The sequence below is a fragment of the Vulpes vulpes genome, chromosome 9, assembly GCF_048418805.1.
Source record: "Vulpes vulpes isolate BD-2025 chromosome 9, VulVul3, whole genome shotgun sequence".
NCBI classification, from domain to species: Eukaryota; Metazoa; Chordata; class Mammalia; order Carnivora; family Canidae; genus Vulpes; species Vulpes vulpes.
In genome coordinates, this window is record NC_132788.1 from 50,050,853 (window position 1) to 50,073,125 (window position 22,273).

The following is a 22,273-nucleotide window of genomic DNA, read 5'->3' on the forward strand; positions in this document are numbered from 1 at the left end:
CTCCATACGATCCATGCTTTAGTCTCAGAACTTCCAATGCTAAATAAGCAGCTCTTTGCAACACGGAGGCTCCGCCCAGCACAAGCAACCGAAGCCGATTTTCAGGCAGTGCCTTAGACAACACAAGCTTTGGAGGCCCCCAGGTTGCGGAGGGAGACGTGGACCTGCGGGGGGGCGGCGCGGCCCGGGCACAGCAGGAGTGGGAGGCCAGGCGGCGTCGGCGGGGGTCTCCGTCCGCAGGGCTCCGCTATGTGAGTGTGTGCCGCCCCGGCCTCAACCCCTGGCCCTGCTGCACGGCTTTAACTCACTCTGGCTTTCCTCCTCAGGTCGAAGGTTTCCTTTAAGATCACGCTGACGTCGGACCCGCGGCTGCCTTACAAAGTGTGAGTAGGCGGCGGCCGTGGGCCTTGCGGGCTGCGGGAGGAGACGGGGTGACCAGGCCGGCCTTCGGGCGCTCTCCCACCCCAGCAGGCTGCATCCCGTCCCTTCCCTTCTCCCTCGCCCTTCCTGGAGCGCCCCCCCCCCCCCCCAGCAGTGGACACGGAGACGGAGACGCGAGGGAGCAGGGACGTGACGGGAACGCTGCGGGGTCGCTGACGCGTCCGCGGGACTCCCTGGCGGGGGGACGTGGGGCAGGGCTCCAGGGATTTGCCGGGTCCTTGAACAGTCCCTGTCTGCTTCCGATTGGAAAGGCGTTTTGCTGCTTTGACCATCTGTTAACAGGAAGTAAGGGAAGACAGCCCCGTCTTCCCCCGTGCAGGCTCTGAGACTGCTGGAACGTGGAGGACAGTCAGGCTTCTGGTTCCTGCGTAAGCCACTCAGCAGCCGGGCGCCACAAAGCACGGGCCCTCAAGTCGTACATTTTCTCTGTTGGGGTTTAATAAAGAGTGGTTACTGGGAGTAGGGAGTGCAGAAATAGGGCGCGCGAGGCCCTGTTTTTCTCCATCAGCAGTTGAGTGACGGGCTGGCACAGGTTTAACAACATCCTCACCCGGAATCTTCTGTGATTTTAGACAAACGATTATTGAGGTTATTGCTGCCGGAAGTCGCATAAGATGCGGTAAAGGGCAAGACTTCAGTAGGATTTTATTCATAGTTAATATGACTGGTGTCAAGGCCCACCTAATGAGACTCTTAACAGTTGTCATCAGCCTCCCTGACTTAACTACCTGACCCATGCAACTCCTAGCCTTAAGCTTTCTCGATCACTCGTCTCCAGGTAAATCTTTCATCTTATCTCACATAGTTGTAGTTGCAGCCTAGAACCGTAAGGTCTTCAGTAACTGCTCCAGCTAAGGTGTCATTTTCAAGTATTCCCTTGTGGATGACCTTATTTTCTTTTTAAATTTGAGTTACCCTAATATTTTTTCTGTAAAAAAAAAAAAAAGTTTTTTTCTTTCTTTTTTTTTTTTTTTTTTTTTTAAGATTTTATTTATTTATTCATGAGAGACACCGAGAGAGAAAGAGAGAGGCACAGACACAGGCAGAGGGAGAAGCAGGCTCCATGCAGGGAGCCCGACGTGGGACTTGATCCCGGGTCTCAGGAATCACACCCTGGGCTGAAGGCGGCGCTAAACCGCTGAGCCACCTGGGCTGCCCAAAATGTTTCTTTTAATTCATTGATCAGACCTCTTTTTAAATCTATTGTTACCCTCTCCCCACTGCTTTACCCCATTCCTTTTCTTCTTACTCTCCTAGAGTCCATGGTCCAGTTACTCTCTGGTGGGTCCACTCACCTCAACTCTGGTGTTCTCTCCCTGGTATGTTTTGCTTCGTGAAACACCACCTCTGAACTCAGCCACTATGTTCCCTACATAACTAAAGGTCTTTACTGAAAATTATACAGTTAGACTGATGGATTTTTTAAAAAGATTTTATTTATTTATTCATGAGAGAGAAAGAGGCAGAGACACAGGCAGAGGGAGAAGCAGACTCCCCACGGTGAGCCCGATGTGGGACTCGATCCCAGGACCCTGGGATCATGCCCTGAGTCAAAGGTAGGCGCTCAGCCACTGAGCCACTCAGGCGTAGGATCCTAGGTTGATGGATTTTGTATAAAATTCGTAACTGCGCTCAGTAGTACCTAACACTATGTTACAATTCCCAAGTTTTCTTATCTCTTTATTCTCTAAAAGGATTTTTAAAAAATCTATTCATACTTTCTACAATGCTTTTTTTTCTCTTTTGCTGAAGCCATCAGAGGAAAATGCATCTTTCCATCACCACATCTGTAAAGCTACTGTTATGTTTATAAACCCATAATTTCTTTTCATCATCCTTTTACAAAGGAACACATGATTTTATTCCTATGAAAAGCCAAGCTGTGCCACTTGGGCTTTGGATCTCATCTGTTTCAGTCTTCTCAAGCTTAGAGTAGATGGAGTCCAGAGATCCCTCTCTCCTCACCACCTTTGATTTCTCCCTTTATATGGGATTATTCTCATCAGTGTGTAGATATTCTCTAGAACAGGAGGGAAAAAGGACAGAGTAGGACAGCAGTAGTATCTGTAAGAGTGCCCGGAACTTTTTACTAGTTCAATTAATTTTCATGACTGAATGAATTTAATAGACATACCTACTGTTTGGTGTGTATGTATAATCTGTATATGGATATGTGTGTATATAAAATATGTATGACGTGCATGTATGTAAAATTATGCTATACTTCGTATTCGAAGTAAGTGGTAACTAGTACTTGGGTACTGTTAAATGCCATTCGTAAAATTTGCGGGAGAATTTGCTTTGGCTTTTTAATGTCACTTTTCACTTGCAAAGCCAGTAAATAAATGCTTTGATAGATAATTGTGCTTTGAGTTTCTAACATTACTAATAGTTGAGTTCTAAAAAGGATTTTTTTTTAAGATTTTTTTTTTTTTAAGATTTTATTTATTTATTCACAAAGACACACACACACACAGAGAGGCAGAGGCAGAGGGAGAAGCAGGCACCACACAGGGAGCCCGACGAGGGACTCGATCCCGGGTCTCCAGGATCACACCCTGGGCTGCAGGCGGCACTAAACCGCCATGCCACCGGGGCTGCCCTAAAGAGGATGTTTCAATTCCAGATTTATTTTGGGGAATATCAGAGGTTTTGTTGTTGTTTTGTTTTTTGGTAGATTAACTCTTGGTATTGCCATTAAATTGTGGAAATGTTGAATCAGATATGCTCATGTATATAGGATGAATTAAATATACCTTTAACTCTTTCAGTCTGAATCCTATCTTTCCAATCTTACTTCCCACCTCTTTTCGCCCCTTCCCTTACAACCATAGTTAATCAAAGCTTCAGTCACTGTTCCCAGATTGACAAGCAAGCCCTTTAATCCTCCCTGCTTTTACACATGTTCTTTTTTATGTTTGGAATGCAGTCTTATGACCACCACTTCTGGACAAACAACACCCTTTAATAATCAGAATGTCACCTCAGTAAAGATTTCTGTAATTGTCCAGGGAGTTACATTTCACCGTTCTTCAGTTTCCTATAGAAACTTTATTCTTAGTTCTTCGTAACAGCACTTGTCAAGTTCTGTCATATTTCTGCTTATATGTAATATTTATTAAATAGACAAATTTAACCAGTAATTTACTTTTAAAATTTATCTTAACATACAGAATAATTCTCATTTTTTTCAAAATACCAATGTAGTGTTTCAATGCCGGATTTGCAAAATGATGCAATTGGCCAACAAAACAAATTCAAATCTAGATAAAATCTGTGGGGTTGCAACTCCCAATTCCTTTGTAATTCTCTGTCACTTAGAACATGCATTAAAATGTGTTTTCATTTTATGTTTTATTGGATTATTCTTTGGACAGTCACGAATTTAAGATACAAGTAAAAATCTATTTTAATGAATATCAGTATGACATTTAGGTATGTATTACAGGGACATACCCTGTCTTTAGTTCACAAGTGAATTGAAACCTTAAGGTTTTAGAAGTTCCTTTGAAGCAGAGGTTCAGGAAAACGAATCTCAGTTTCTAAACTGTAAATGTACTACAGAAATATTTGCCAAATACAATTCCCCACTTTGTAAACTGTCACATTCTCATTTTACTAGATGTTTTTAAGACAAATGGCTATCCTTTAGAACTTTGTTTTAATTGACTCCAAAAAAACAAGGAAAGAAAAGGGATAAAGAATGATTTCCGTTTACACCTTTTAGTGGTATTTTGGAAAAATAGAATGGAGGCAGCCAAGAATCTATTCACACTTCTCCTATTATGATGTGTTGTGGCAGCTAGTGATTTTTATATTCAGAGATCTGTAAACTAAGAAGTGGGACACATCTCTAAGATGTTACATAATGGTAATTTATTAAAACATTAAAGAAAAAAAAATAAAACATTAAAGAATAATACAGTGGTGACAAACAAGTTACAAAGAGAAATGTTAGCTTGCCAGTCACTTCCCTCTGAAAGATACTCTGTTTTTCAGTCTTCAATGATTATTTATTTCACATTAGGAGTTTTTTATATATATTTTTAACCTCTTTCTGTGTTTTTAAGTGTTTTCTTAGGGTATAACGTCAATTCTGTTTTTAGTTTTTAAATTGGAAAATTCATACAAATTAATAGTCACTAATGATTAATTCATACTGATTAATCATTAATCAGTAGTTTTTTGTATACTTAACACTGTACAAGTTAGTGACAAAATCACACGTTACCCTCCAAAATATTGTTTCAGATTATATTAAGCCCTTTTTCTGATGATGATTTAAAGGTAGAAGATCACTTCACATTTTATCATAGTAAACATACTCATTTTCATCAACGTAGTCTACTATTTTAGACATGATTATTAAACGCGCACCGAAAGGTTCATCAAAAGGTGAGGAGGTGTTGATACTTCCCAGGTAGCCTTTTATGATGAAAATGACCTTCCTGCATCAAGAGGTGTTTGGGCTGGAGATGGAAAAGGGGACTAAAGACCTAGAAGAGATGCAACTTTTTGAAATCCATTTGTGAATAAAAGCATCAGGCTATATGCTAGACCTGTTTGAATCAAAATATTAAAAATATATAAAGTTTCCTTTATAGGTTAATTTTCAGGTGGAGCTGTGCGCATCATTTCAGCTATAAAACTAATTGCTTTTTTTTTCTCATTTTAAAGTTAATGAACAGGGATCCCTGGGTGGCGCAGCGGTTTGGCGCCTGCCTTTGGCCCAGGGCGCGATCCTGGAGATCCAGGATCGAATCCCACGTCGGGCTCCCGGTGCATGGAGCCTGCTTCTCCCTCTGCCTGTGTCTCTGCCTCTCTCTCTCACTATGTTCCTATCATAAATAAATAAAAGTTAAAAAAAAAATAAATAAAGTTAATGAACATAGTATGCAAAATAGACAACTTTCAGCCTCAAAAGACCCCCTTGTCCAGCTCTACTACATTAGCCAAAATAAGGAATGAGGGGCTTTAAGAATAATCACCTTTTTAAAAAATTCTTTTTAATTCTTCTTGCAGACTTAGTGTTCCTGAAAGTACACCTTTCACAGCAGTCTTAAAGTTTGCAGCAGAAGAAGTAAGTATAGAATTTGGAACAACCTGTATGAAATGCAGTTTAGCAGTATCTTTGTCAAAAGTCTTTAAATTGGGGGGCTCCTGGCTGGTGTAGTTGGTTAAGCATCTGACTCTTGGTTTCAGCTCACATATGGTTTTAAGATTGTGAGATCGAGTTCTGAGTCTGCTTGAGTTTCTCTCATCCTTGCCCTCTGCCCCTCCCCACTGCTCGTGCATGCATGTGCACATGCCCGCTCTAAAAAATAAATAAATTGGAGTGGTTTTTTTTTAAGTCTTTAAATTTTACATGTACTTTGACCCACCGCTTCCATGCAGATTTATTACTAGGTTTATGCTGTCCAAAAGTTAAACCCTACTTCACTTAAGATGTAAGTGAAATGGGAGTTAAAACTTAGAGAAGTAGGAAGATTGAGTTAAACAAATCGATCCCTCTATTTAATGCAACCATTGAGAATTATAAGGTGGGGTGCCTGGGTGGCTTAGTGGGTTAAGGTAATCTGCCTTCAGCTCAGGTCATGATCCCAGGATCATGGGATTGAGCCCCACATCGGGCTGCCTGCTCAGCAGGCTGCCTGCTTCTCCCTCTCCTTCTGCTGTCCCTCACTTTTGTTCTCCGGCGTGTGCGTGTGTTCTCTCTCTCTCTCTCTCTCTCTCTCTCTCTCTCTCTCTCTCTCAAATATTTTCTAAAAGAAAATTATAAGATAAAGTTTTACTGAAATTGAAAAGGTTTGAGGATATGGGAGTTTTTTAAAACAGCACCATTATTTAACAGTGTAATTGTAAACATTTTTACTCATTTTGATTCTAGAATTAGAATTTTTTTCTTTATCATTTTTTTCAAGTTTTTTGTATGAACATGTTGACTGATTGCTTTTAAAAGTGTACAGTCTTGGGGGGCCTGCCTGAGTGGCTCAGTCAGTTAAGGTGTCATGATCCCAGGGTCCTGGGATGAAGCCCTACACTGGGCTCCCAGCTCAGTAGGAAGCCTGCTTCTTCCTCTCCTTCTGCCTCATCCCCTGCTTGTATGCATACTCTTTCACGTGCTCTCTCTGTCAAATAAATAAAATATTTATAATGATAAAAGTTGTGTATGTAGTCTTTTAAGGCATTTTGGGGCTTTTTGTTTTTAAAAAAAGTTTTTTTTCATCCAGAGTTACCAGATGCATCTATAAAGCAACTCAATGGACATAATACTACAAGAGTAGCTTAGTCTGGTGGAAACAGCATAAAAATGTGACTTGGGAGACTTTTAATTGTCATTATCTGTGTAACATGGGAAAGCCTCTCAATTTCCTTTTTCTTCAAATTTCATATCCTGTAAAATGGGAGTAATTATTATCTATCCTTCCTGTCTGATTAAATGATTTTGAGTAAAAATAGAATTTCATTTACTGATATTTGTGAAGTTAAAAGTACTGTACAAATCTAGAGTGACTCAGATCCAAATGTTCTGATTCAAAATCTTCAAAAAAGTTTCTAATAATTTTAGTAAGTAAATTAACTGGCTTACCCCACAATCCTACTCTGAATTTAAGTTATAAATGGAAAATCAGCCAACTCATCAGTGCTTACATGTATTTGTCAGATTATTGACATCATTTATACTCATTCAGAATTGAACTGAAAAGTGTAGTACTTGTTTTATGGTCAATTTTAATCTTCTTCACCCATAGAGAATAAGTAGAAAGAAGTAGAAAGCAAATCTGAATACAGCATCAGCATTTCTTTCTTTCTTTTTTTTTTTTTTTTCAGCATTACTTTCTGCTGCACAGATCACATGCAAGAACTATTTCTGGTTCTAGGGCATAGCAAGTTCCACAAATTGAAGTTTAAGAAGTAGGGATCCCTGGGTGGCACAGTGGTTTGGCGCCTGCCTTTGGCCCAGGGCGTGATCCTGGAGACCCGGGATCGAGTCCCACATCGGGCTCCCGGTGCATGGAGCCTGCTTCTCCCTCTGCCTGTGTCTCTGCTTCTCTCTCTCTATGTCTCTATGTCTATCATGAATAAATAAATAAAATCTTAAAAAAAAAAAAAAAGATTTGAAGTTTAAGAAGTAGGCCAATTTGAACTATAATTAATATTATTATATTTTAGTTACATGTGTTCCTTGTAAGGCGAAGGACTTGTTGTGATCCTTTTCTTCTGATAAAAGTATGAAAAAATCTTAACAGGTATACAATAGGAAGTAAACTTAACAAATTTCACATACTGAATATATTTATTGAGGTTTTAAAGTAGCTTATAATCGTTATGAATTGCATGTGTTACACATTTAGAAAGGTTATGACTTTCAGGCAGCAATGAGAAGGCCTTTCACAAGATCTTTCCGTGAGCAAGAGTTGACTTGACAAACTGAGAGCCTGTAGATTTAAATCCCTAGTAAAATGTCTTAAAGAAGAAAATTCCCCAGTAGGACTAAGAATTTAAGTAGTGAGTTGTCAAAACCTGAGAATAGCCTAACATCCTAAATTAGAAGATTTAGGAGGTCTGAGAAAGAAAACAAAATTTAAGAACAATAAATACTTTGCATCCAGAAGAAAACTCATCAGTAGTATAGGCTGAAGAAAATAGTTGCTGAATTTTACATTACTAGAGATGCTTCTTCTCCAGATGTCAGCTTAACTGTTGGTTCTACATTCTGGAAAAGGGAAAGATTATGTTAGCAGTTGCTTACATTTTTTTATTCATAAATATGCTGCCACTATATGGATGTGACTAAAAATGAATAGCTTATCTTAAGATAGACAAAATCTAAGAATAAGACACTCAGTAGGGGTAACAAGAAATTTTGTAATACTCAAGTTTTAGAAATCTAAGATGTCCTATAATTTGGGTATTTGCTCAGAGTTTCTTTAGATATTACAATCCCTTTAAATAATTTTTTAGGAATTTTAATATTTATGTATTAAAGCACATTTCAGAGTTACTTTAAGTTTATTTAATTTTTTTTAAATATTTTATTTAATTTTATTTATTCATGAGAGAGACACAGAGAGAGAGAGGCAGAGACATAGGCAGAGAGAAGTAGGCTCCATGCAGGGAACCTGATGTGGGACTCGATCTTGGGACTCCAGGATCATGCCCTGGGCTGAAGACAGGTGCTCAACCGCTGAACCACCCAGGCTTCCCAGGTTTATTTAAGTTTTTTAGATCCTTAAGAGGACATTTACAAATAAAAATGTACCATAGAGATAATAAAATTAGGTTTATTAAGGAACATAATCCAGTAACAGGTTATTGTTCTAATGCATAGTTAAATTTTTATTTTAAAACTTGATTTTTTAATTAACATTAAATTTTAGTTTTTTCTTAACTATGCATGTGACCATTATAAATACCCAGAGCAGCATTTCCCAGAGTATTTTTCCAAGACCCTAGAACCACAAAACAAAAACCATGAAAAATTAGAATCAGTGGCCAAAGAGTATAAGAAATACTTCATTCACCATTACCTTCTTGACATTAAGTAAACTGTTTTAGCTGCATGTTAAAGGATTTTGAAAAGAATACTACTTTACCTTAGTATTTTCCAAACTCATTTGATCACAGAATTCAACTGTAAAATATCTGTAAAACTAGTCTATTGCATAGAAGTACTTAGTAAATATTCATTAGATAAATGAATGAACTTATGAGGACGTGAACACATTTTGACAATTGCTGGTCTCTAGAGAATTAAAAGAAGACCTCTCCCTTTAGCTACTAAGAAGTTCCATACCATATTTTATTGATTCAAAAAAATGCATCTTTTTGCACCTCTGGAAGTAGATCAGTGGGTCTTACTCTTCTCTGTTAGCCAAGTGGCTATCACATAATTGTCTAGTTGACATCACCTGCACCTACATGAACTAGTTATTTCCTGGTGGCATAGTTAGATGGTACATTCAAAAGAATTTGAGGAAGGAGTTTGAGCTTTGGTTGGTCTTCCATTAAATGCAGGAGAGCATTTGTTTAACATTACAATTTCTACAGACAAATTTTAGAAATGTTCTAAGCAATTGTTTTTATTTTTCATTATGCAAGTGTTAAATACGATAAAAGTAGTATGTCTCAGTCTGAAAGAGTAAACGTTGATCATAGATTTATTGACAGCGTTTTTCTATTGCATAAAATAAGGTGCATTTTGCAATCTATGGTGTCCTAGAGGCAGTGAAATCCAGTATTTAAAAAATATTGTTCATTAAAATAAGCAAATTATAGTATTTTCTTTGGTGACATTATTTATCCTAACAGGAAAATCATATTTTAGGATTATAGAATTGATTATATGTATGCCATCCTTGCTAACCACTTTTATACTTTATACATATTTTTTATATGTTTATATATATTTTATTTATATAGACTTGTATAAAGATAAAAAGTGTATTTTTTCCTTTTTCTCCCTTTCAGTTTAAAGTTCCTGCAGCAACAAGTGCAATTATTACCAATGGTAAGAATTCATTTTAAAACTATTACCACAGAGCTATAGAAATTGTTTTAAAAAGTCAGATTAATTAAAATCGACTTAAATAAAAAAGACCAAAATTTATATCAACATAAATGATACATGTAATTGTAAACACTAAGTCAAGATTATTGTCCGTAATGAGCTCTTTCAGGGTTTTTATGCTTTTGGTATAGTGTTGCACTTAACAGTATCTTGTGTCCTTACCGTTTCATGCCAGATTACTAAAAATAACTTTTCTGTGTATTTATTAACAAGGTGTGTTGTTTTTTAATAATTTGTAGATGCTTCTAGAATATAGGAAGTTGAGTGGGAATATACCTTTGCTATGGCTTTTTTGTCGTTAGTTTGTTTGTTTTTGCTATGGCTTTTTATTGCTTTCCTGACAGTAAACTATTTGTTACAAGCTTGAAATAATTAGAATTTCGTTCAATTAGGTCTATAGTTTAAATTCTGAATATTTTAGAATACTAGTAATTGTGATGGAACTAGCCCTGTGAGAAGGTACCGAAATAAGTTGAGGAGTAAATATTGCAGGAAGGCCTTAATGATCTTACAGAAATACAAGGTAGTATTTGTGGGTGGTGGCCAGTGGTTCATCTGCAGTCAGGGCAGCCCAGATATGACAGGTTTAATGCACAGTAGCATGCTTTAGTTTATATGTGACAGAATTTCTCATTCTGAAATATTCTATATGTTGTCCCATTGAAGTGTTCCTCTACCTGAAATGAAAGCTAGCCTACTTTCGGGAAAGTTTTAGATTTACAAATGATTTGCTGTTAGGAAAATGCCTTGTAAACTATCATCAGGTTTCCCTGCACCTTGGATTAAATGAGTTTGTGGGCTTTCCTGGCCTTAAGATTTTATGCCCAGGAGCAATACATAAATGATTAAGAACAGACCTAAGGCTTCTTTTGACTTTTACTTTTCACTGGGTGTGGTGTAATAGAATAAAAACTGTCTTCTGTGGAACTTAATCAGGATCATCGCATTGGCAGATATTCTCATCTAATCCAGCAGTGTGTGTAAATGCATAATAAGAACAGGATTTCAACAGGTAACCTACCTGAAAGATTTGTCATTCACGTTTCTGGATTTAAATTGTTTGGCTTGTGCCTATATACTCTGTAGTGACAGATCTCTTCTTGTTACTGTATTAAACCATTTTAACTTGAGAAATAAAAGAATTTAGGTAATTTTACAATTTATTTTCTAGATGGAATAGGAATAAATCCTGCACAGACTGCTGGTGAGTATCTGTCTAAAACTTCTGGAAATGTGGATGGGGCTACACATGTCAATTGAAACTGATCATTTAATTCATTCTAATTAGAATCAAGAGGATTTTTACCAGGATGATAGCTGTTTTTTAAGGATTATATAGTAGTCTTTATCTATGTGTCTGAGTAATAATTTGTTTTGTGACAGGCATCAGTTATATATGCTTTTGGCTACAAGAAAGCCAAAACCTCACTAGTAAGTATTAAAGGTGCTTAAGCTTGTGTTATCCATAGTAACATTCAGTACGTGCTAGCTGTTACTATTATTTTAAAGAAGTACGGTCATTAAAATTTCAAGAGACTTAGTCCACACTTAGAACTACAGTGCGGTATATTAATGTCCTAACAAGCAGGCAAAGTAAAAGTAGTCTTAAACTTTTTAATAGGTAATTTTATATTTTTAGATGTACTTTTTGTTGGGTTATCATCTAATTACAGTATTTTAAAATTAAGCATGTTTTAATCTAGTATGATCTCAATTTGAGTAGTAGTTAACGTTTAAATTACTATATTCTGAAGTACATCTGTGCTGTACAAAATTACAATGTCTTCATAAGGCCTTGGAATTGAAATTTAGCCATGTAGAAAATGAAGAAGGATGTAAAATTGTAACTTTTTTGCTTTAATCAGTGGTTTTAAGTATATAATGTTATTAAGATTATTGAAAATTATGAGGCATTTTATTGTGGAGGTATCTTGGGTTTAAAGTTTTTATTTTTTCTTATTGTAGAAATGGTCAGTAGTTCATATTGTTTGAGTTCCTGCTTATTGTAACACGTTGCGTGTTGTATTATTACCCTTAAAAGTTGAATTGTGTATATCATGGGGCGTGAAGAAAATTTCAGCAAGCAATTGAGCAAAAATAGATTAGATCAGGTTTCTAAACTTCGGTCATTTGTGGTAATCTATATTTACTGTTTTTTTCTATTCTTAGGTATTTTAATGTGTACTAAATTAGCAAATATTGATGGTTAAATTAAGTTACATTGTTGTTTGCTGAGTGTATGTATTAGCACTTTTGTGGCTAGCGCTCTTATTTAAAATTTTCAGATATGGTTGGGTTGTGAGAATGTGAGAGGGATGGGAACAGGCCTTAAAAAGCATGGAGTTAGATTCTAAAGTTACTTGAGCTTCTGTACCTACTTACTTTACACTTCTTTGTATCTTGTATTACGATAGTTGTTAGAATGCTAAGATAACTTGTCATTTTTAAAATACCTGACTTTATGTTTTATTTGTTTGTGTAGGAAATGTTTTCCTAAAGCATGGTTCAGAACTTCGAATTATTCCTAGAGATCGTGTTGGAAGTTGTTAATATCTGCTGCTTGGAACATAGGATGACCTTTCCAAATAAATATTGGTATTGTTGTAAAACCGAAATCAGGCATTTAAAACTATGAAAAGACCAGTAGCTGATGAAATAATGAAGGGTGGCTCTGTCCCTTCTTGTTATTCACACTCTTCCTGTGTCAAGGGAATGTTTATGCACAAAGGGTACCATCTCCACAGAAGATCATAGTCTGTCATTGCTACCTCACAACACGTAACAGGTAGTTCATTTGGGCTTAGTGGATTATCCAGCTGTATTTTGTAAGTGGTGGATGCTTCTGATAATTCTTACTGAGAACATTTGGAAAATTAAAGTTTACCAAATTTTCTGTGTGTCTGAGTTAAAATTTTATAAAAGGACCATGGGACATACATGCTTGCTCCAGATGCTTGATAGCATCTGACTTGGAGACTTAAAAAAAGTTGAATTCTTAATTTTATATTGTTTATGATAAAGGACATAGACATAGCAATGAATAGTTAACTATCTCAGCTTTTTATCATTTAGGTTTTGTTTACGTTTCAGACTATATTAGAGACCCCAAAATGGAATTTTTTGATCTAGCCCTTATGTATAAAATTGATATCCCACACCAAAGAGTTTTAACTATGATCTTACAGAATACTATACTTGGTAGGAACTAAGAATAAAGTAGAAGCCTTCTTTGCTGAGTTATGTATCCTTTATCAGTCTCTATTAAGAGACTTTTAAAACAGGAATCCTCAAGAAATCCTTGTCTTATTGAGGGTAATATTTCTAAATAGCATTCAGGAAGAGAGTATTGGAAAGATGTCAATTCACAACAGAGCTCTAGGAAATGCTAATTGGAAATCCTGATTATTATGCTTACTAAAGACCCAACATTTAAGGAGGTGTTAAGTTTAGTCACTGATATGATTAAGAAATCAGGAAAAGGATCCTAGGAAAGCCCCAATGACCAGTTTTTTAGTAAGGAGGAAGGAGACAAAAGACAGTGAAGGGGAACAGAAAGAGTGTCACAGAAAAAGCCAACAGGATTGGCAAAAGCACAGAGAGTGTGTTGTGGAGAACCAAGAGGGAAAGAAAATATGACATTGTCAGAAGGAGCAGAAGGGCAATCAGAGAAAGCAAAGTAGGCTTAGTCAACACACAGACTTCAGAGTTCCCCTTATGATAATCTAAAAAATGATACGCATAAGGGAAGATTTTATTTGGCCTTACAGAGGAAATTAATATCTATATAAATCTTGGAAGATGAAAGGAAGGTTCATAGTAATTTTGAACCAGTGCTGGGCCTGCTATAGTCTAGTTGGTGAGCTCCCTGGAGGCAGGCTTTGTATCTATCTTGCTCTTCCTAGACCTGGAAATGTAGCAGGCTTTCAATAAGTACTTGCTGAATTATTCATGAATAAAGTATCTCTAAGACCAGTTTTTATCTAAGCGTGTTTCAGTTACCTTCCCTGTCAAAGGCCATAGGTTCATTGAGAAAAAAATATGAAAGGACTGCAACAGGGTCAGCATCTCAAGGGTGACACTAATAATTAAGTTTAAGAAATTAACCAGATGCTGTCATATATTTGACAGACGAACAGTAAAATTCTGAATTGTAAAGGTAGAAAGGTATGCTGCTAATATTTGGGAAGTTTTTATTTTTCTAAACAAAAAATGCTCAAATGTATGAATACCCATTCCCTGAAAAAAAATTTTTTTTTAAAGATTTTATTTATTTATTCATGAGAGACACAGAGGGGGGGCGGGCAGAGACACAGGCAGAGAGGGAGAAAGCAGGCTCCATGCAGGGAGCCCGACGTGGGACTTGATCCCAGGTCTCCAGGATCAGGCCCCAGGCTGAAGGCGGTGCTAAACCTCTGAGCCACCCAGGCTGCCCCATTCCCTGAATTTTTTTCATTTAAATGAGATTTCCCTCCATCCTGTGTCTACAACAAAATCTGCCTGCTTTGTTACGTAAGTTATGATATCCTCTGCCATAAAGTAATTTCTTTGGTTTTAAAAATTTTGTTGTAGCTAAGTCCCTTAAATTACAAACATTTTCCCAAAGAACTGGACATAGTGTTATTAAGTAATTGTGATCTGTAAGTTCTTTATGCAGAATGTTTTGAAATGTCGTATTTAAATACATGATTAGTATATAATATCTATGAAAATACATTTGTCATTCTGTAAGCTGTATTGTCTACTCTTACTTCATTATTAAAGCTCTTAATCAGGGGATCCCTGGGTGGCGCAGCGGTTTGGCGCCTGCCTTTGGCCCAGGGTGCGATCCTGGAGACCCGGGATCGAATCCCACATCGGGCTCCCGGTGCATGGAGCCTGCTTCTCCCTCTGCCTGTGTCTCTGCCTCTCTCTCTCTCTCTCTCTATGACTATCATAAAAAAAAAAAAAAAAAAAAAAAAAGCTCTTAATCAGCACATCCATTGAGCCAGTATATAGCATATGTTGAAAAAAAAGGTGAGCAGGGGCAAAGATGTAGGTCATAGAAATGAATATGTACTTCCAAATTCCAGTCCCTCTTCAGAAACAACAACAAAAAAGAGATTAAAGTAACTGGGTAGACTAGTAGGTTCTAAACCTAAGTGACTATCAGAGCCACCTAGAGAATTAAAAATATGGATCTCTAGAAACCACCTCAAAAGTTTTGAATCCTATAATCTTGCATGTTACATAAGAATCTGTTTACAAAAAGCAGTCCTGGTGATTTCTGTTGTGCAGCTGGGTTTGAAAATGATAAGGCCAACCTTTCACTTTGTAGATGAACAAAATTAAGTCCAAGGGTATGTTCTAGAATCTTGGAAAGTATACATTCCATTTCATGGTTCTCTAGTAGTTGACTAAGTGCAGAGAGTGCAGGCTAATGACTCTGGTCATAAAGCCTCCCTTTACATTGTTTTTAAGTACAATAGTTTTTATGGATATTTTATTTCCTAAAATTACTTATTTGAAAGAAAAGTTAATGGGAAGAAAATGCAGTCCCCTTTAAGCCCCCTTTTCCCAAATTAAAATATTAAAAATCTATCATAATCTTTTACCCAAGTCATTGAAATATTTTTGAATTTGAAAGTATTAATACACTTTAGTGGAGCAATTCTAAGTTGACTGCTCCCAAGTCTGTTTACAAAACAGTCAATTACATAGGTAAATCATATATGCATATATATATATGTCTATATACATATGCATATTTATATATTATGTCGGTTGTGGTTATATATGTACACATGTATATATAATTTACATAAGTAATTCACCCAAAAGAAATGTATTGAATATCCACTGTGTGTCAAATATTTGGATATACTTCCACTTACCTCATTTTCAGCAATTCCAAATTATCCCCATTTTACAGAAGAAAGAGACTGAAGTAGGTTAAGATTTGAATTTGACCCCTTTTATGACTTTGAAACTCTTCTCATCATAGTAGAATTTTCTAGTATCTTTTTTATCGTCTACGGTATACCAAATCTGTATGTGTATTGAATTATAAATTTAAAAATATAAAAGAAAATGTGTAGGGCTTAAATTCTTATTTCAGAGTACTTAATATGTATGTAATAATCATGAATGGTATTTTCAATACATGATATAAATTTGGTGGTAAATATGGTAAAAATCATAGGATATTACAGTAAAAGTCAAATCAAATAAAGATAATTATGATTCTGGTGCCACTCCATAGACTGGCATAATGGGAGCAGGACTATGGCACCATATTCATAAGCTCCATCAGACAATTTATGTTTCTGTAATTTTATGTATCTTGCAGATGCAACTACAAGATTGGTAATCTTCTAACCACACTATTGCCCATAAGCCCTCCAAGACAGAAATTCTGGAACCACCCTATGATAATACTGGAGATAGATAAATCATTATTTAAATCAGGCTATGTAATTAAACCATTCTTCCAAATTGCCTAAGCCAGGTATTTGGAACTCACTAGATTTTATTCCTTTCTTTTGCCATAGCAAACCCATCACAAGATTCTTTTTTGATTGCATTTATGAAATCTGTCTCAAGATCTACTATAATTAAAGCTCTCATCCTCTCATAAATGATGTTGGAAAAGCTTCTAGTCCCTCTGTTCCCTCTTTCACACTGCTGTAATGGGGTTTTTGGCATGGAAATATGATTGTGTAGTTCCACTAGTCGAAATCCTACTGAATAAAAATCTATATGTGACCTGTTTGACCCTTCATGAACTGTTCAGTCAGCTGTTACCACGACTTTCTCACAGTTTCCTTCTCTGATTTGCACTGCAGCTATACTGAACTACAAATATTTATTATCTCTCTTGTGCCATGGTCTCACACCTTTATGCCTTTATGTTCTCCAGTGGTCTTTCCTGAGAAACCTAGGATTGATTCCTCGAGTTTAAAAGCCATGGAGCCTTTCCTCACTCCTCCCAAGCAGAGCTAGATGTTTAACTCTCTAAGAAACCATTGCAATTCGTACATTACCCCATTGTAGCAATTGTTAAATGCAGAGTCTCATATTTGTCTCTGATTTAAAGTATAAATTTTATAAAAGCATAAAATTGTGACTAAAACAGGATTTCCAAATTGCCTTGCATGTAATAGGTAACAAGTACTTTGATCAAAAGACTACATAAGAGGATAAAAACTTTGAAAATTGCAACAATTTGTAGCTCATGCCTAATAACTTCTGCTAGAATATGTGGTTAATGAATATATTCCTCACCATTTCTTGTAGTTGAGAATTTAGTCTGACTTAAATGAATTAATCACTTTTAAAATTGAAAAGCAGTCTCCTATTTTTAACATATATTAATTATTAGCTATATCATGGGAATTGCTAAATGCTGGAGATGAAATAAAATTAAGACTCATTTCTTTGGGTCCCCAAAATTTACCCATTTCAGAAACCACAAAATCCACATAGCTATATGGGAAATGAAGATGTTTACCAAGACCTTTTTTAATGTGCTGGGCACAGTGCTAGGCACTTCACAAGTATGATCTCTAATCCTTAATCTCTGTGCAAAATGCTGGTATTAATTTTTTCTTTAATGTTAAGCAGCCAAGATTTAGGTTAATGTGTCCAAAGTTAGAATGAGATCGGCTCCTAGGGCTATATGATTATAAACTCTACCCTGCAAATCATTACATGTTTACTATCATTTTCCTAGAATTATATTGAAATATTTTTCCAAACTGAAAAAGGGTACTTCAAACCTTGCTTTTTGAACATTTCTGTGATCTCACTTGGCTTGAAAAATTTAACATTCATTAACGCACTTAGGCTCTTTTTCAGTATATATACAACAAAAAGAATTGTGAGCATTCGAAAAGAGGCTCTATTATCTGCTTTGCTTTATAGAGGGTGTTGTGGTAATTGTCTGGATGCGAAACAGCGGCCAAGATTGGCAGACAAACTGGCATAAATCTCTGATTTTCTGGCAAAACTCGTTAGCAATGTAAAAACTGTTATTGAGAGCATATTGTGATGATGCATCATGTCAATATTTGTTTGGTTGTGTAACACTGGATATAATAAATTCTTAAATGTACAATTTACAGCTGATGAGCTGTTTTAGAAATAAACTGGTATGTGTTGTCAGTGCCACAAACATTTTGATGTCTCAAGTACTTGCCTCTGATTTTCTAGATAAACGTATAGATGGATGAAGATTTATTGAATTATCCTTCAGTGTGAAAGTTAGGCAGGAATGAATAAGTAAATGAGTGAATCACAGAGATATCTTAATCCTTTATGAGTTCCCCCATAAACCCATTATCTGCTAGACTGTTTTACTCAACATTCTCAGTTTGGGCATAGGATTAGAAAATGCCTAAAACAAATTGTTTGCTTATTTTCTTGGTATGGGAGAGAGATCTACCTGGCGCTTTGAGCCTAAAACCTAAATTATAAATGGAGAATCACTATTCATTTCTTCCTAAAAGAGAGTACGTATGAACAACTAATATTTCTTGAGTTTTTAGTATTAGGCACTGGATTTTAGCTTTTACATTCTTATTTAATCCTCATTGTAGTCTATGAGGTCAATAATATCTTTTTCACCATACTTTGGATTATTAAGAAGCTAGATTTTTCAACAAGATTTGGTATTTTTCCCCTAGTTCTACAACTAATAAGCAGCTAAGGTGTAACTCCTACCTTACCTGTGCTACCCCAGGACATACACTCCTGGCCACTGCACTGCATGGCCTCTGGCCTCTGTGCCGGGGACCCTGGGGCATTAGCCTCGTTCAAAAGCTAGAAAGCTGGTGCCTCTCTCTGGCCACCTGCCTCTCTACCAAGCTGCTGCTTCCTCATCCTCCTGACCTCAACCTTTCCATGTAGCTTGAAGCCCGTGAGAAAGGAGGGTGATGTGAATATAATTGCATCCATATTTCTTCATGTTGCTTCATAGCTATCTACTTGAAATTCTTGCATTCCTTTGTTTAGGCATTTATTTACCAAGGATGCAAGGATGATCTAGACCATCTCACTGCTCTTCAGAGTTAAAGTCCATGCTCCCAAGGCATGGAGAGCAGGCTGTGTTGGCAGCAGTTTCTAGCAACCTCAGCCATCTTCCGTAGGTCTCATTGGATGTTTTTGTCCCTCATTTGAGGCCTGACAAACCCCCATTACAGCTTCCGACTCATAAAACTTTAGCCTCCACCAGGTAAGTTAAATGGGTCTAGTAAAGAGTACAGGATCCCCAAGGCCAACATCAGTGAACCTGGGGATAAGGTTAGAAAGCAAAAGAGGCAAGGCGAGAAATCAAGGTAGTAACCAAAGATGGACAAAAATAGGTAACACTTGGAATTCAGGAGTGAAGATGGAACTAGAAATTCCATCTTCACTAGACTGGAAGACTCGTCAAGGATCAGAAATCTCATGGGTAATGGTCAAGGCATAGTAGGTATTTTGGGGTATGAAGTGGCAAGAGCAGTGGGTAAATTCATATGGGTGTGTCTCAGAGAGTGTTCTGAAATTGGAAATTCAATCTGACACAAACTACTATACCAGCCAAGAAGCAGAAGGAAATCTGAAGTCTAGCACCTGATCTGTTCAGTCGTTCCTGGTGAGAACCAAAGAACCATATTAGGAAAATGCTTAACTAGGTTACTATAATATAGTGTGTTATTAGAACAGATACAGAGGATGCACATAATTATGATTTTTAGAAACTTCACTGAAAATAAGCTGTAAGAATAACTTCGAATTAATTTTTCAACTGATCTTGCTCTTGTACTAAATATCTAGAGTGACCAAGTTAATATCAATGAAACAATATGGTGTCCAAAGTAAGAAATAACAATTTTAAAGTGTAAGCCTATGTACTAGTTTGCTGTAAAAGAAAGTACCAGAAACTAAGTGGCTTATGCAACAGAAATCTGTTCCACAAACAATTATGGAGGCTACAAGTCTGAAATCAAGGTGCCAGAAGGGCCGGTTCCTTCTGATGGCTCTGAAGGATAGATCCATTCCAGGACTCCCTGTCAGTCCACATCTTCCCTCTTTCTTTGACTCCTTGTTTTAATTTTCCCTTTTTATAAGAGAATTGGGACCAATACCAATGACCTCATCTTAACTAATATCTGCAGTGACCCAATTTCCAAATAAAATCACCATCTGGGGTACTAGAGGTTAGAATTCCAACATATCTATTTTGTTTTGTTTCTAGGTGGTTGGGGAAAAGGAACACAGTTCAACCAATAACAATCCATCGCATACTGCTGGTGAGCTGCAGCTTCGCAGATAAGCCTATAGGTGATTTTCATAAACTTACAAGATGTGCCCCCCATCCTTGCATGTGTGAATACGATTCACAAGTCTAATCAGAAATTTATGACTAAAGCTCCATAATTTAAAAAGTCAACTGAATCCATTGGAATAAGTAGAAGGGGAAATAGAAGGAAGAGTGAAATGCATTTTAACCCCCAAATTTCACCTTCCAACAACCCATTCATTGCCTAGTGCTGATGCAGGGCCACAGCAGCCATGACACTGAGTTCTCTTCTCTTTCGGCCCTGCCCGGGACACGCAGAGGGCAGAGCTCTGAAGGCCGCAGCTGAAGGAAGAGAAGTTCTGGCACAGAGCTCAGACACCTTGATGAGTAGTAGCCAGTCATCAGCTCGAGTCGTTGGCGGCGGCTGAGAGGTCTGTAGCTGTTAGGTCTTTTAGCTTGGGGGTTCAACTCTGCAACTATATCGTTGCAGCAAGTGAAGTCGGGTTTTTTGTTTTGTTTTGTTTTTCTTTTTGATAGCCATGCAGCATTTTTCATCGCCTACACTAACTTGCAAAGATGCAAAAAGCTGTATCCATCATTCAGATACCCATTTGGTACCAAAGCAAGAAACAAAAAAAAAAAAGTGTGGGTATCCTAAGTATCTTCTAAGCCCAAGCAGGGAGGGGCTGTTAACCTGCAGACTTCAAATTAAGCGGGAGATGGAAGCAGCAGGGCCAGTTACAGGTATCTTTCTGCTTGTTGAAGAGACTTCAAAGTAGGTTCTTTAAAAAAATCTGCCTCTAAAGACTTCATTTTCAATAGAGTCAGAAAAAAAAATACGTGGAACAGAGCGACCACCCCACCCCGCCTGCCGAAGGGAGGGGCGGCTGGAGGCCTCCCCGGGCCACTCCACTCCGGGCCGCCGGCGAGCCTCCGAGCGGTCGTTTGTCTCAGCTGAGCACGAGGCCTTCTGTCCCCGTCTCTAAACTTGGTGATCACGTGTGTTTCCTTAGAGTCGAAAATAAGTGGAGCGCGACGCTCCCGGGTGCAAGCCAGTGGCCGGCGGGGCCGGGAGACGGCCCGCGGGGCCCGCCGGTGTCTGTGGGGCGGCGGCGAGGGCCTCGGCGCGAGCCACGTGGTGCAGGGGGCTCCCGGCCCCGCTTCCGGCCTCCGGGGCCTGCGCCCCTCCCCTCGCGCCCAGCAGCTCAAGCGCGGGGAGGGAACACGCAAACGAGCCGGTCTCGCTTCCTCACTCGTCATCCAGGTCCTCCGTCTGGCCCTGGTGTCTCTGAGAATCCCCGCGGCGACGGCTCCCCCCCGCCGTGGGCTTGGCGGCGGCGCCCTCGGGCCGTGGGAACTCGGGGAGACGTGAGCCTGCGCCTTGGGGTGAGTCATCAGGTTATCCTCCCTTTGCGCTCCTCGAGGGCCCGCGCGCGTCCTGGGTCGCTCTCACCGCAGTCGCGGCACGAGCGCCCGCGGAGCCACACAGCGCGGATCGGCCCGCCACTGCCGCCAGGGTTTCACGCGCCCTCCTAAGAGCACTAAGGAATATTATCTTTTTCCTCGTTTCATAGACACAAACTGAGGAACAGAGAGATCGAGTAACCTGCAGCCGCACCTGGTTAACAGGTGTCGGGGGCTGTGATTCAAACCCAGAGATTTTGGCTCCAAGGGCTGATTCTCTTAAACCACTAAGTTCTATGGACTTGTTTGAAAAACACGATGTCTTTTTCTCATTTTGAAAGAGACACTTCCATGTTGTCGATTTACCTAAAACAAATTTTATTGTCATAGCCTTTCCATCAGCAGACTAGCCAAGCTGCGCCCTTGGTGCACTCCACGGAAGTCAGAGGGGCGGGGACCGGCAGCTGGTGGCTGAGCCTGGCTGCTGCTCGCGCGGTCAGCGTGGCAGGAGGCCGGGACCAGGAGCTCAGGGAGCCAGGGGCCGCATTTGCATGAACTGTGCCACTGGAACAGAAATTTTAAAGAGGAGGCATAAGGGA

The 22,273-nt window shown here is 38.4% G+C and overlaps 1 protein-coding gene across 3 annotated transcripts; it reads left to right on the forward strand.

Annotated features, from left to right (window-relative positions):
* The first annotated feature begins 151 nt into the window (after positions 1 to 151).
* Positions 152 to 22,138, forward strand: UFM1 (ubiquitin fold modifier 1). 3 transcript variants are annotated; one of them, XR_011994270.1, is made up of 7 exons: positions 152 to 251; positions 327 to 383; positions 5,464 to 5,521; positions 9,913 to 9,952; positions 11,184 to 11,216; positions 20,226 to 20,311; positions 22,065 to 22,138. XR_011994270.1 is itself a non-coding variant. In XM_025996840.2 (6 exons), coding segments are annotated over exons 1-6 (225 nt in total). In that variant the 5' UTR covers positions 152 to 249; the 3' UTR covers positions 20,261 to 20,440. The 3 variants fall into 3 exon arrangements, 2 of the variants coding, with proteins under 2 accessions (XP_025852625.1, XP_025852623.1); XM_025996840.2 differs by lacking the exon at positions 22,065 to 22,138 and having other exon boundaries at positions 20,226 to 20,440; XM_025996838.2 differs by lacking the exons at positions 20,226 to 20,311; positions 22,065 to 22,138 and adding an exon at positions 12,495 to 18,166.
* The last annotated feature ends 135 nt before the right edge of the window (positions 22,139 to 22,273 follow it).

What these genes read in the sequence shown, in the direction of transcription:
- UFM1 (XM_025996838.2), top strand. An exon ending in TAAAGTTTGCAGCAGAAGAA is followed by an intron (nt 5,522 to 9,912) that starts GTAAGTATAGAA and finishes TCTCCCTTTCAG; the next exon opens with TTTAAAGTTCCTGCAGCAAC. An exon ending in AAATCCTGCACAGACTGCTG is followed by an intron (nt 11,217 to 12,494) that starts GTGAGTATCTGT and finishes TTGTTTGTGTAG; the next exon opens with GAAATGTTTTCCTAAAGCAT.